The sequence below is a fragment of the Anastrepha ludens genome, chromosome 2 (genome assembly GCF_028408465.1).
Source record: "Anastrepha ludens isolate Willacy chromosome 2, idAnaLude1.1, whole genome shotgun sequence".
Lineage (NCBI taxonomy): Eukaryota > Metazoa > Arthropoda > Insecta > Diptera > Tephritidae > Anastrepha > Anastrepha ludens.
Window position 1 is genome coordinate 89,205,838 of NC_071498.1, and position 16,360 is coordinate 89,222,197.

General features: G+C 35.4%; 1 protein-coding gene across 1 annotated transcript in view; it reads right to left on the reverse strand.

The window, feature by feature from the left end:
• LOC128869772 (uncharacterized) overlaps positions 1–16,360 on the reverse strand; it is a 207,705-nt gene that overhangs the window by 112,569 nt on the left and 78,776 nt on the right. The window contains exon 7 of the mRNA XM_054112393.1: positions 15,214–15,364. Within this exon, the coding sequence (XP_053968368.1) occupies positions 15,214–15,364 (151 nt within the window). The remainder of the gene's footprint in view (positions 1–15,213; positions 15,365–16,360) is intronic.

The following is a 16,360-nucleotide window of genomic DNA, read 5'->3' on the forward strand; positions in this document are numbered from 1 at the left end:
AGATGCAGCGCCTTTACAAGACGCTCCCCACCTAATCATTACAGAGGTTGGATGGTGGTGGTACGTCTTTAGAAATTTTATCATAGATTTTGTCGTTTTGCTTATGAAAAACTTCTTCAACAGTAAAAACTTTCACATCTGCAAAATGAATATTTTCATGGTCGTTGACCGCATGGTCAAACCATACTCCTTCACGACAACGCCAGGTCCCATGTTGCATAACACTGTGCAACAAATTCAGGTTAGCAAAAATTAGGTCCATTCTGAGAGTGGCGGGTGAAAATAGAGGCGAAATTAGGAGACCCGTATAGCGCCGTTTTTTTAAGTTAGTTCGAATTTTTTTTAATCGGCCTTCGAAGTTCGAAATCGGAGCCGATTTTCGGTATATTGTTTCATAGGTACCACAAAAATTTTCGAAATCAATTTTTTCAAAAATTGTAATTATTGCACAGGTCTCTAGCAATAATTTGGCTTTTACAGATTGAAAAAATATCAATTAGTCGACGAGTTATAGCCAAAAAACCATATAAACAATTTTGCTCCGATTTCGAACTTCGAATGCCGATTAAAAAAAAAATCGAACTAACATAATAAAACGGCGCGATACGGGTCTTCTAATTTCGCCTCTATTTTCACCCGCCACTCTCAGAATGGACCTAATTTTTGCTAACCTGAATTTGTTCCACAGTGTAAGTCGTCAAAGCCACACTCGAAAAGCTCGAACGAGAGGTCCTTCAGCAGCCACCGTATTCTCCAAACGGTGCACCGACCGATTACCATCTTTTCCGCTCCCTGTCAAACCATACGAAGGGCCACCTTTGGTGGCAAGCAGCTGTAAACAGCAACAGCGAATATATAATTGATTAACTTATTGATACAATTATTGTTTTTTATTTAAATAAAAATATTGAGTTAAAACGCTACGGACTTCTCCCCAACCTAATATGGTACATTAAGACTTAAACTTAAACGACTTGAACCATTTGAATATTTGGAAAGCTGGTTTCTAAAAAAGCTCTCAGTAGTCCCAAAGGAACAGGCCAGTCTAAAGCAGAAGCAAGCCTTGGATTGGGTCCTTATCAAGGCTGCCTTCTTTCATGTTTGAAAAATATCAGTCGCGATTTTTTGATAATGAAAAAAAAATATATATATTGTATATTTATTTGCCAAGCAAAAACTTTGAGAGAGTAAATAGACAGCTGATACATTTTGAATTTTGCATACAAATATTTCTCGTCATACGAAGGCTAATGTTAAGAGCAATATTGTCATGAGCTCCAAATAAAAAAACTAACCCGCATTAACCTTCTGAAAATAAAAGAAGAACAGACCACGCTTGAATAAAGCATAGCTAGGATTGGATAACAACAAAACAAATGATTAGGTAGTTCATCTTGAGAAATAGTAACACCATAACTTTCTCTATTAAAATAAAAAATAATATACCGTATATATAAAAAGTTTTGCGTAAACACAAAAACTTGCGGAGTTTTTTATAATACTGATTTTTTGTTCATATATTTGTATACTCGTATTTAAAAAATAAATTCCATGAAATTATCTACTAGATTATAATAAATAAAATTCATTCCAATAATATTTAAGTTTTGAATTATCATTTTAAGTCCTCAAAGTCTTAAGAAAACGCCCTTTACAAGATTTAAGAAAATTCGAAAATTGTTCACCAAATTTTTAACTTTTTTACTCAGACTTTCTAGAAAAATTTAAGTACGCAATTTTATAGCCCATATCATGAGAAGTGGCTTAAAATTTTTCCTTATGTTTGATAATTTTTTCCCCTAATGTTGTTGCATATTTTCTCCATTTAAGAAATCGTGAATTTTTTATGAACATATAATATTTCCATTTTTTAAATTTTGGTATAAAATTTGCAGTTTTTATTTAGTTGACTTTTTGCGAGATAATGAGCCATAATTTTATATAGATAAAAAATTAACATTAAAAACTGCTATATTTATTTCGCGGGCTGTAAATAAGTATTGTATGTACATGTGCACATAATACATCTTGCAGAAAAACTGTTTTGAAAATTTAATTAGCTTAATCCCATGAACCACTATTTTCAACTTACTTGCAATATATACATACATATATATCTGCTTCGTTTTTATTATTGGCTTAGCTTTTTGCCGTCTTGCAATTTTAAAGAGCTCTTTTTATATTTTGCTTTTGCAGCTTGCAGTTGAAACTTTAGTGCAACTTTCTGCTGTCACAAAAGTTTTGCTGCAACAGAAAGTTTTTCACAGTTCCAAAACTTTTTTTTCGCTTTAAAAAACTTTTTTTTAATTTTTTGCTCGCTAAAGCCCTGTATTCGAAAGTTAAATTTGTTGCTTCCCTTTAAAAAAAAAAAAAGTATTGTAATAATTATGTTGTGCGCCGCAGTTTGTTTTGTATGTGATTTATTTCATTAAGTAAATTAAAATGCGAAGTTATGGACGCAAACTAGTTGTATTTAAAATTTGCTCGGATAATATTTGAGGATGTAAGTTATATACACCAGTTTTAAAAATGAATTCGATATTAATAATACCCAGAATTTTTCTAAAAACTCAAAGCGGAAAGATAAAAATTTTCATAAACATTTTGTGAAATTTGTTAAATTTTTGTGAATTTTATACAATATTTGGGGCTTTGAGTTATATGGTTGTAGATTGCTCTATACTTTTATGAAAACTTATAAGATATTTAAAACTGTGCAATTCATGCTCCTATTAATATGAACTCAGGTGTGTACATACATATTAAATATAAATCACTCTTCATAAAAAAAAATAAATTGACCCTGTTTTTTGCATCAACAAGTTTAAAATCTATCACAACATATCACTTAAATTAAACTATTTCGGAAAAACACTAAGATTTACTTACCCTGGGCTGATTTTAAAGTAAAAATTGAGTTTTTTATAAAACAAGTTAGTTTTTCAATTTCAGCTGATAGAAAAGTTTAAGCTTAAACGATTTGTTAGAAAACATTTAAAATTTTTTTCAACAGAATCACAATAATTGTTTACCTTTTTCGTAAGATATTTTTAGGAGAAACTTGAACAACTCAACCAAATCTCAGCTCATTCAGACTTCTAAAATACCATTTTGATGGTATTTCTTCTACTTTGTATTAATTTCTTCTTCGAAAATTAATATATTTTTGTTTAAATTTTTTGTTTTAAGTATTATTATATTCAATCTGTTGAACATTTTGTAAGTTAACATTTTTCAAGGTAAAAGTTGAGTATCAAGATCATCAAACTAATGGAGTTTCTGAATAACAATGTTCGCTTTTAGACATTGATTTTTGCATGAAAAACATTTGCACAGCTAAAAGTCGCTTTAAAATGGTGTATGTCCTATACACATAACACCAGTTTAAAACCAAAAAAAAAAAAACCAACAACCAGACCATCCACTTCCTATGTAAAGTCGGTCGCTCAGTTCGTTTACATCATATTTTTTCTGCCATATAGTTTTCGAGATATCGCAAATATTGCGTTCCGCACCAACGATTCATACTCTGCTCTCATTGCCTCTTTTCACCTGTCAGCATCTTTAACCTCACTGACCGTGCTCGGATTTTCAATAACAGAGTTCAGCATCTCCGGACTAGCCTCTGTACAATAGACTTTTCTCGGCTTTTGTACATCTCCTGTACGCACCATTTTTGGTCTTCCTCGCTTCCTCTTGTTATAGTTTACAGCAGCAGCCTCCTCGTAGTCAGACTCAGTCTCAGCTCCTTCATGTTCTTCACGCTCGCTGCCTTCGTCTTCACGCTCGTCATGTATGTCTTCGCTTACTAACGCTTCTTCCGCGCTACTTGGTTTTGCTTGAAGTTCAATAAAAAATCGTTCTTCATTGACATCACTGCCCTTAAATTTAATTCAAGTGACTTTTCAAAAAATATAACATCACGCGCAATTGTGATTTGATTCGTTTGTAAGTTAATTAATCGATAACCTTTCGTAGTTGAGTGATAGCCAACAAACTTCAGCTTAATCCCTTTCGGCAAACACTTACTACCGCGTGGTCTTGGCCCCTTTTGCAGAACCACTGCATCACAACCAAACGTACGTAGATGTGCAACCGATGGTTTCCGCCCATGCAATTTCTCGTAAGGTGTAACACAATGATTGTGGCATTTTAGAAGAGCTTAATAAGCATCGCGCCATTTTCACCAAAGTTCTGTTGGCTCTTTCAGCCACACCGTTTTGCTGAGGGCTGTACGGCACAGTGGTTTGACGCCGAATTCCTTTTTCACGTAACCAATTTTCAAGCCGAGAGTTGACGAATGCTCTCCTATTGTCACTACGAATCGTTTTTATTTGCCGGCCAGCCTGCTTCTCCGCGGTCGCAGGAAAAAGTTTAAGCATATCAAATGCTTCGGATTTTTCTTTTTAATAAACTGCAGTATATCGCGAGTAATCATCTATAAATGAGATAAAATACGTTGCCCCGCCAACCGAATTCACGCCCATAGGCCCGCACAAGTCCGTATGTACAAGTTCTAATACACTTTTTGTGTAAACGCCGCTATAGTTCGCATAAGGCTTACTACATATTTTGCATACCGCGCACGTGAAGCATTGAATGTTTTGTGAAATCTTAAAGTTCAAACCATTTCCCATATTCATTTTTTAAAGTTTATTTAAATCATTTGTATTTATGTGGCCAAACCGACAATCACTCGCGTCATCACTAACCCCATTTACACGGTCCGCACTTTTGCTCACTAAAACGTTAGCAACATACATATATGCCATTTTCCAATGCACCAGTAAGAATTGTTGTTTTTGTTTTTGTTTTGCATTATGGCATTATTTTCTGTAAATGTGATGACATTTCCACTCTCTGCAGCTTTAGCGATGGAAAAAAAATTGGAATGTAGATCAGGTACATACCAAACATCTCTCAAGTTAACAGTTCTATACTTTGTTTTCAGATTAACCGTGCCCTTTCCGCGTGCATAAACGCAAGCACTTGGAGCTAAAACTATTTTATGTTTTACACAAACAAGAGAACTAAACAATTTAGCATCTTTGCACGTGTGAGACGTTGCGCCACTGTCGATTATCCAAGTCTCGCTGAAATTCTCCTCTTTCTCTACTAACTACCCAGCTTTATCATCTACGAGTGAATTATTAGATTGAAAAGTGCACTGAGAACGTATATGACCTCTCCGTCCACACTTAAAGCACTTTACGCTGTTGTTGTACCTACTGGATGTTGTGCTTTCGTTCGCTCTTCTATTTTCCTGTTGCTTTGTTCTGCAGCTGTTATCGCTGCCAGCGCCTCTGCCGCTACCGACACCAATCTCAATCCTTACGCCTCTGCTATTGCTGCTGATTTCACCGTTTGTACCTCTGCCGCTGCTAATGTTTTTACTGCGAAAAATTCCAACGCGCCTTTTCGATTCGTTTGCCGAAAATCCGTTTCTGCTTTACTGCATTTGTCGCCGTGCCTTTGCTCCTCTTCCAGAATCTTTGCGACGAGATTATCCAATTTGGGCAGTGCGTCCCTGCTCTCGATTGGCACCACAAAATTCTCCATTTCATCTGGTAATGAGCAAAGCAACAAAATTGATAAAAAGTCGTCCTCCAACTTCTTTTAAGTCATCTACAATACAGCAGAACTCGTTCAATTGAGCTGAAAACTTTTCGCTGCTTCTGAATTGAAATCGGATCAGGTTAAATAGGTTAACTTTCCTACACGCTGTATCTGCCTTGTAGAGCGCGTTCAACGTGTCCCATGCACTTTTTGCTGTAATACAGTTTTTAATATGTATCAGCTCACTTGGCTTGACGCTCAACGTTATAGTAGCCAGAACCTTTCTGTCGCATACCATCTAGATGGGCTTTCCAGGCTCCTCCTCCGGACACTTATCGACGACTGCACTCCACAAATCTAGAGCGATCAGTAAACTCTTTAATTGAATATACCAAGTGGTATAATTTTCGCCACTTAATTTTTCAATGTTGGCCAAAGCGTTAGCAATTTTACCGCGACTATTGCTTTTAACACCGGATAAGCAAATCAACCGAATTATTACAACTTCAAAAGAAAGATCTATTTATGTATGTTGACCGTGAACTTAGAAACCCCAGTCGATACCTGGGCCCATAACCATTTAAAGCAGTATTTCCGCGCAGAGAAAGAAAAAATCGTGTCGATGTAATTCACGCTTTTATTTTAAGTGCCGTTTTACATTTTTGGCATCGCCTACTATCTAAATGTATAATTGTATTACCGAGTACATAAGTTCCATATAAACGAATTACAAATGTTCGTATAAGAGAGTAGGTTTGGTTTGCAGAGTTGTATTTAGAATTCAACATTTGTTTTAGGATTAAAGAATAAAATGTTGGTAAATAAATTTTTTGCTCATACTTAAATTCTCAAATGTATGAAATGTTTGCAAAATATTTACAATGATACCAAAAGAAAAAATTTGAATTAAAAAATAAGGTTTTTTTTTTTTGCAATAACATGCAAGTTTTCGATTTAAGTTCAGTCAGTATAGCTCGATAGCGCTCGCCATGCACCCTAACGGCAGCTCCTTTCTCATTTCAAAAAATTAAGCGCCGGGAACTGTGAACTTCGGGAACAGATTTATTTTTTCAAAGTAAATTTGCACAATTTAAAAGCGCTGTTCTGGCGTGAAACGATTCATGATGTCTTGTCTTACTGAATAGAAATGCCAACACAATTTGCCATCCTCAGCCGTTAAACCAAAGTTATCGACATGGATAGTTTTCATTTAGCCAAGAAACACCCTTTACAAAGTAATGATATTCGTTTTCCTTAGGCCGACTAGGCAGTTAAACAGTAATTTTTGTCATCTGTCTTATTTTTTCAAAAAAATATTATCAAAAATGAAAATAAAAAAATATAATAATAATATAATATAATATAATAATAAAGAAACTGGCTGGCACCCTCTACACTATGGTTTTAGCTATGTACGACAGTTTCGGAACAAGCTGAAACATGTCATCTTGCTGTATATGGGTACTTTTCCTGCACCCATCCTCTACCTTATTTGTTTTATCGTTCTTTTAACTCAACCAAAGCAACTTTATACGGTTTTGTCACTTATCGCAGCAGGCAAACTTTTAAGAATGTTGTTGCAAAATTTAAATTTATTTAATAATTTCAAAATTATTTTCACAAATGAAAAATGAGGAGTCTTATGTAGTTCCCAAATCTTCTCACCATCTACAGATATCTGCTTGTATGAGCTATGTATGCTTGTATAAGTACGTATATGTAACTGTGTGTATGCGCAGGATTATTTGCAAACTTTTCAAATTTAACACACATTTTACACCGCTACGTGCAAGCACTCATTTGCATTTGTATTTACCACGTATTTGAAAAATTATACAACAAATGTAGCAAAAAACAGTAGAATAAAACTTTTTGGCAAATAAGTTTACAAGAGTTGGATGCGGATTAGTAAGGAATGGGTATGTGTTTGTTTACAGCGGTGTGCTTATAAGCTCATACATAAGCAGCAGCTGTGTAGCGGGCAATTATGTATGGGCAGCGGAAAAGCTGCTGATCCGAAAGTAACCAAACAGGTGTGTGAGTGAAATGGAATTTGTGCGGTGCTGGGAGAGTTCAAGGTGACGATGTATAAGAGCACACATATTCAAGGATGTTAAAGATAGACCATAAGCTCTTGTGCCATACCAGCTACTGTATACCTACAAATATATAAGTATGATACATACATTGTGTGTATAAAGTTTATGAAATGGATAGTATGAAACAAGTGTCGTCCTAACTATTTTCCGAAAGTGCTTATATAACAATGAGTTAACGCTTTTTTTTGTTTCTTGTTCAGAGAAGGTTAAAAACCAAAATCTCAGAAACATCATCAAAGGTGCCGGCACACCGGTGGTAATGTGGGACAATATTCTACCCTGAAATTGCTAAAAGCATTTCATCAAGGTGAGGCCGTGTTTATGCCTTTTAGACACACCATGTACCTGCGTCCAGGATCCTTTTTTAATTGCGTCTTGGGGTTATACACTATCGATAGACTCCATTGGTTTGTGACCAAAAGAAAATTGCATTTCGTTACTCGATATCGACTTGTCGTATGTTTGGGTTCGTCTTGAAGCTTTATCTCACGCGTTCGTGCTAGTCGTCTGTTCATGAATACAGTCGCCCCTTCCAGTATTGATATTATACAGGATGGCTACATTAAGAAACTCAAATAACTTTTTTTTTAGTGTATGGAATTCATTTATTTTTTTTTTTCAAGTTGAAGGTCATTAAATTTTATTAAATGTAGCTTAACTAGTTTTAAAAATAATTGAATTTAAATGCCCCCCATGCTCGTTGACACAAGTGCGGCATCTTAGTAAAAAGTTGTTCATTGCTGCTTTGAGAGTTGCGACAGGAATAGCCGCAATTGTTGCCCGAATGGATTGTTTTAGTTCATCCAAATTTGTTGGCTTTGCTTTATAAACTTCTTGTTTACATAAACCCCACAAGAAAAAGTCAGGGGCAGTAAGGTCAGGCGACCTGGGGGGCCAACGAAATTCGGAGTTTCTTGAAATCAGTTTATTGGGAAATTTTCGTCGCAACTCTGTCATAACAGTCTGGGCTATGTGAGACGTTGCCCCATCTTGTTGAAACCACACAGAGTTGAAAGGAATTCTCTTTCGGCGTAGTTCTGGATAGAAAAATTCTTTCAGCATTTTCAAATAACGGTCTCCAGTAACCGTAACGGTGTGACCATTTTCTTCAAAAAAATAAGGCCCGACAATACAGCGTGAAGAAACCGCACACCACACTCTCACGCGGAGAGGATGCAATTCCGTCTCGTGGAGTATCTGTGGGTTAGAAGTACTCCATATTCGACAATTTTGTTTGTTCACATTGCCGTTTAAATCGAAATGGGCCTCATCAGACATGAAAAGGCAGTTTAACATGTTTTGGTCTTCTTCCACCATTTGCAGGATCTTCTGACAAAATTCCAAGCGAATCGGCAAGTCTGCTGCATTCAGTTTGTTAACCATTTGAATTTTGTAGGTAAGTTGTAAGTCTAAATCTTTGTGCATTATTGTTTGCAAAGACTGTCGGCTGACACCAAGTTGAGCAGATAAGCTTCTTGTTGAAACCCTGGGATTGCTTTGTATAGCTGCAGCTACAGCAGCGATCGTTTCCTCCGTCCGAACTGGTGGGTTTCGATGATAAGGCCTTCTTGCGACTGTTCCTTGCTCAGCAAAATTATTCACCAGTCTCATTATGGTCCATCTGCTCGGGGGATCGCCGCCAAACATCCGCCTGTACTCTCTCTGTACCAAAACTACGGACTCCAGTGCGTGATAGCGGCGGACTATCCAAATTCTTGTTTGCGTGTCCCAGTTATCCATTTTAATAAATTTTAAAGATCAATCTGCAAATTAAAATAAAAATGGAACAGATAACTTAAAAAGAAAAAAAGTTATTCAATTTTTTTTTGGTAGCGGCTTTCATCAGCCACCCTGTATTATGTTATTTTGACGGTATTGCACACATTCTTCCATATAAAAAAGTTTCGAGCATTCGTTGGATAGAATAAAGCAAATAACACGGGCAAAAAAAAAAAAAAACACAAAAAACTGAATGCAAATTTTGACACAATTTCACCTTCCACTTATAATAACTGTGAATTGGCTGTAAAACTATTAAGCCAGAACTTTTTTAAAATTCTGATTAAGCATTTTCTAATTTTGATGAAATTTTGTAGAATTTTTTTTAATTTCGAACAACGTTTGAAACTTTGAGTGACATGGTTTTCGCTATATGAAAAATAGTATTTAATAAAAGGTTTACGAAAAAATTATTAAATTTATTTTAAAATATGTTGCGTTGCTGTTGTTCTGACTGTGACTGTATGTGTATATGCGAATAAGTGTACAGAAAAGTAAATATCCTTAATATACAGTTTGTGCAAAAAGTATGCGAATTTAGCTTAAAGCTTTACATATATGTCATTTTTGAAATTTCGATAAATTTGAATTTTTCAAAATTTTGTGTAATGGTTTTTGTTATTGTATGAGATATATTTTTATAAAAAAAATGAAGTGAAAAATAATTAAATGCTATTACTTTTTCCGCCACTGTATGTATATATATATTTGTACATAGATCACCAGTTTTTGCGCGGCAATATTTTCATTGTCGATTTGCACCTACATACATACATATGCACATTTATATGAAGGTGTGCATTTATTTTCCAGCTCTAGAAATAATATATTTGTTTTCATTCTCCAGGGAAACAACAATACCACTAACAATCATCATAAAAAATGCAAAATAAGCGTGGAAAATGTTGAAAACTTTTGAATTTCGTTACTGCCCTCCTAGGGGGAAGTGGATAGCTGGAATTGTACATAGTAAAGTGAGAGAATCGTCGAGATATAAAATATAACTAAGGCAGCATAAATTTCCAAAAAGTCATAAAAGGAATGAAATTGCGGAATTATTGATATACGAGTATGTAAATTTGTGTGTGAATAGCGTAAATTTTTGTTTGTCACATTCATTCAACAACCGCCTATTTTATACGTATGACGACTATTTAGAGGAGCGAGCTTGAATCTTTGCTATTTTTTTTTTGTTTTGACGTCGCTTAGGGAGGTGCACGCTGCAACTGCGGAGCTCAGCCTATTCTGTATGGGCTCTACTAGTGCTTGCCCGCAAATAATTTTTTGTTTGCAAATTTTTGAAACTATTACTTTTTTATGATATATATACTTTACTTTGCATGCTACCCGATGTAGATTTTAATTCTCCCAGCATGCCATACACCCTTTCAAATACGTTTCGTTTCCTTTTGCAAATTTTTTTTTTTTTTTCATTGCCTGCTTATTTATTATTTTTTATGCCGTGCAATCCATTATTTATAACCGCTTGCAGAGGAATGTACACAAAATATTCTTTGGGAAGCATTTGGCCGAGTTTCTCTGCCATTTTGTAGTTTGCATGTTGAAGTAGATTTACAAACAGAAAATCTCACAATTTTATGAGGTCTTCGAAAGCGCGTGTGGCTTCTAGGGGAAGCCGTTACGTAGCAGCAAAACACCCGGACCATGGGGAAAGGACTACTAGAACAAACTTTCTCTATTATTCTATGTTTTATGTCCACCAGTCAGCTTTAAACCCGCGATCAACCAAATGACAGTCACGGACAAATCCACTCGCTGAGACGCCCTTAAAAGAAATAAAACTTTCATGACTTTCAACATGTCGTGCAACTGGTTTGCTAGCAGCCAATCGCTATTCGACAACATAGGCGCAGACGGAATGACAAACGGTTATATAGTAGGTGACTTTTCGCACGCCTCACAGCCATCGTTCCATAAATATTCAAGCACTTGTGAACTTATGTATTGCATGCTGGAAAGAAAGAAGCCATACACATTGCTTCACCCTCTTCAGGCTGCTAGGTTCTCGCGTGTTATTTTCCCTTTTAGTGGTGCGCTCATAAATTTTCTATTTAAGTCTGCATTTCAATAAATTTATGATTATGTTGAAAAACCTATACATTCATTAAAATACACATACGTATGTACGTATACCTATCCACGGGCACATGATATGTGTGTCTGTGAAACAATAAAATAAACGCTGACAACTTTATTGAATATCGTATGAATATGTGCAAATAAACACACACAAGCACAGACGTATGTATATATGACTATTAGATTTACTCGCATTCAAATATCGTCATACATATGTATATGTATGTGTATGAATTTCCAAATGTGCCTGGAAAATTTGAGTTTTTCCTACTTTTGCCATTACAGCAGATATCTCCACCAAAATTTCGTTAAATTTTCAGCCTTCGGCAAGTTAGAGTTTTGACATGTTTGCGGTTAAACAGTCGAAAAGTGAAATTTATTGCGGCATTATTGTGTGAGTAGATAAAGCACAACATATATTGAAAGCTCATATGTATGTATGCAGTAAGTTTTGGATAGTAAATAATTTAGATTTATTGTTAAACTTTTTTGGTTTGTACGAAAAAGTATGAAAAGTATATTTTTGCGAAATATTCCCAACCGGCTTTGATTTGCAAGAAATTGAATATTTTAATTATTGTTATTTTCCCATGAGTTTACTTCATTCATTGCCCATGACTTATGTCAGTCAAATTTTGATGTTGGTGAATAAGGTTACAAGTTCGCGTAAATGAAGATATGTAAGTATTAATAAGAAACAACTATTTTGCAAACAGGGGATAGACTAAATATCTCCTTACAAAGTGTTAAAATATTAAGCTATTGGTTGATTTAAATGAAGCTCCGATTTTAGTTGAAATTGGTTGGTGCAATGAAGCTTTCGCCTGAAAAGACCCATAGTAATATTTTCCAAACAGAAATTTTCTAGACCATTTAATCCTCAAGTGACTTTCCAATCCTGTTTTTCGAAGGGTCATTGAAGTAGGGGTCAGGTGGGAGCGGTTGGGTCAGAATATTCTACGAAATTATTTCCCGTGTTTAACAGTTTAACCGTTTTTTACACTTTTTTGGAAAAAAATTAAGACCGGGTCATGAAAACTTTAATTGGCCATAAAAAATACTCCGGCTAGCTTTTGTTAATCCAACGAGTGTTTTTTATCGATAAGGACGATTTCAGGAAATATTAGTGAAATTTGAAGTGGTTTCAGTTGCTGTTGTGTAACAGCTAAAGGTAGAAAGGCTTCTAAGCCAGAAGTTTATATTATAAAAGTGATTGACTTCGGAAAATTTTGTAAATCCTCTAAGCCATTAAATATATAACTCCTTGATCAAGAAAATCCTGGAATATATTCAAAAAAGTCAAAACACAAGTTTATTCCTCAAAAGTTTTTGCCTTCAAAGTATGCCAGCGTTCCCCTTTGTGCTTTTTTTTACTTGATCAAACCAAAAAAAATCGCAGGGAGAAATATAAGGTGAATTTGAGGGCTATCGGATGGTATTCCTTTCATTCTTGCTCTAAAATTCACGAATAATGATGGTACTCTGCGACGGTGCAAAATCCACGAGCTGTTTTCCCACAAATCCTTTCCATATCTTTTTCGACGAATTACTTCACGTAAACGTCTCATTACGCCCAAATAAACTTAAGAGTTTCTACATCCCAGTCACCAACTTTTTGGGTACTCATTTTGTGCATTTTCGGAGTTTAGTTTTTAGTGTCCATTGGGGACAGTTGCACCCTCTACCTTTTATAGGATGGCATTTCACCTCCTTTAGCCTCCTTAATGCACCAACCAAAAAATTGTTTCAGTATATGATCCTTCCCCCAGACGTCGCTTCTCCTTCCAGTTGCTAAAACACTGATCCGCGCGAAGAAGTAATCAAAAGAAACACCACCAGGCTAATCTGCTTATTTGCCAATTCTAACTCACTCGTGCAAACGCTTCGCAGCAATCACCAACATTACCACTTCCGCTTTAACTGCCAGAGCTTCTTTATATCTCAGTGTATCCGTAGTAAAATCGGGACTTTTATAGGAGCGCACAAGTTACACGACTATCACCATGTAAAGTTGCCAACACACTCCTAATAGTCTTTATTAAATGTCTGACTTTTTGGCAAAATCTCCTGGTGTAAAATAACGTTGGAATCCATAAAAACCGTGAGCATCTGAAAACGACGTAGTTTTTTTTTGTTTTTGGTTCACTCGGAGCTCTCCACTCGTTCGCGTGATGTCTGGACTGCTTGTCATACTCATAAACTACCGTCTCGTCTCCAGCAATTTAGCCTTAGGAATTAAGTAAAGGGTTTTTCACCGAAGCCACCGAAGTGAAAATGGGCCTCGTCATTCAAGATGATTTTTCAATGGAATTCCGTATCATTTTCCTGCATTTCAACGACCCAATTAGCAAAGACACGACGTTGTTGATGATCGACCGGCTTGAGTTCTTGTGTTAACTGGACTTTATAAGCCTTACGACCCAAATCTTTATGCAAAATACAGTATAATGATGTTTGTGGAATGCCTAATTCCAGAGACCGACAAGGAATGGACAAACCTTTCGGCTACAACAGCAATAATTTCAGCTGTTCTTGAGCGACGTGCACAGATTTTATTCTTCACATGATTAACGTGTTCCAACAGTTCGAATTTTTTCACCAATTTCTGTATTGCGATCCGACAAGGAGCTCCACGAGCTCCAAATTTTCATCATTTTTATAGTGAAGTTTAATAATTTCAATTTCAATTAATGGCGTAGTTTTTACTTGTCAAATATGAAAAAATTACAGCATCAATGTGGTATATTTCTTGCATGAAATTTAGATCGTTCCTTTACCAGCTCTCTGATGCTTAATTTGTGCTTTTTGTTCAACTTTACTTTCACTTTATTGACGGCTTGCAACAGCATTGCCATCCTCGATGGATAATCACGATCTCTTCTGAAGCATTCATACCACCCGGAAAGGTCTGTTTTCTTCAGAGTACCATTACCGAAACAGTTTCTCAATATTTTTACGGTTTACACACCTTGAATCCATTTTCAACCCAAAAATTTAATAACAACTCTTTATTGCAAATTCAAATCGATTTATGAAACTGTAAAAAATCGAAAACACACGCAGAGATGGATTTACTCAAGATCGCGTTCCTTTTACAAATGTCGAGCAATGCCGATAAAATTTTGGTAGGAATATCAATATCAACTACAGATGTGGCAACTCAACAAAAAAACAAAAAAAAAAACAGAACTCAGATCAGTTGACTTAGGAACTTTTTGATCAAGGTGTGGAGCTCCTTTGTATGGAGCTCCTTCTCCTACTTGTGGCGTGCGTCTTGATGTTTTCCTAAAAATGGAAAAACTTACAGTTTTATGCTGCCTCCGAACGGCAGATGGTTTTTATGAGGTGCTTTTTAATGCTTACACTACCGAAGGTAATCGTACAGCAACCCATTCGGCTACGGCAGCCGACATGCTAAATACTTAATTATGAAGTAATATTGAGAGGCATTTTGCCACAAACTGATTTTTCTAGATCTTCAGTAGATCTTTTTTTAATTTGATTTCTATTTATAAGAAATAAATGCTCTTATGATGTGATGTCACCCTATACGACGGCCCATGGAATCTTTCAAAATACACACATATACATTATTTTGATGATTAGCATGTGGAAATTGTGTGCTCGCTATATAAATACCTTGTAATTTGTGGTATGTAAATTATAAACGTTTACTTACACATCACATTCAACATAACTGAGTCTTCAATTGCCGAGTTCTGCAAACGCGGATTAGAACCTTCACACTTCAGCATTGTGCCATCGTCCTCAGGTTGTGGATGGAAGGATAAGGTTGAGAAGACTTTGCCGTTATTTTGTGTTGTCGTCAGCTAAAAGTAGAGTTATTAAAATAGCTTATGTTCAATTATTTATAAGTGCATATTTAAAATGAAAACGAATAATGTGATCAATAACGTCTGTCTCAATCGGTTCAGTAAGCATTAATTTTAGCTTTTAAAAAATATTAAAAAAAAACATATATGTACTATACATATATATGTACATATCATCTCAGAAATTTTATAAAGTTTATTTCTGCTAAGAGAAACAGAAAAATACTTATTTGATGGTTAATAATTAAAGTCTCTTAATAATGATGAACATAAATTTTTTGTTATCATACTTTAATAATTATTATGGACTTTTGTAATATTTTCTTATCATAACTATGTCTCTGTTTAAGCTACCCAAATAGAGATTTGTCTGAAAAAGTCTTCAAAATTTGCAGAAATAATTAATTCGTTAGAGTCAGTAAATGTTTGCTCAAAAGTATTATTATATTAAAAAAAATAATAATAATAACTTCAAGTGGCTGCGTCTGGCCATTGAGAAGCGCGGCTCAAAATCAAACTTGTGCATTGTCATGTGGCGAATTGTGTATTAGAATTTACCTTTTCTATTTCTTTATGACTGAATCGATAAAGAGCCCCAAGCACTAGAAGGCATCATATTTCGAGCCAACTGGAGCATGTTGAACTTCTGAAGTGGTTACTGCTACTATTCGACTCCTATTTCGACTCAGACTCGACGAAAATACACGAATTCACAAATTCATTCGTGTTCTCGCTTTATATAACAAAAATTCGCATGCGCATCCAAAACACTGCTACTTTTGAGGTATTCTGCTTCTTACGCTGTTCTTAGATATACCAAAATAATTATGGAGGACGCTCAAAATAATCGCACAAGTTAGTTGAACTATTGCTGTGATTTATGACCTTTGAAATAAACATCCTCGAGCAGATAGTTTTCGGTAGGTTCTTAGAATATCCCTTCATTCAGGTAGTCTAAACAACATCATCTTCATCTCAAATCATTGGCTTTCT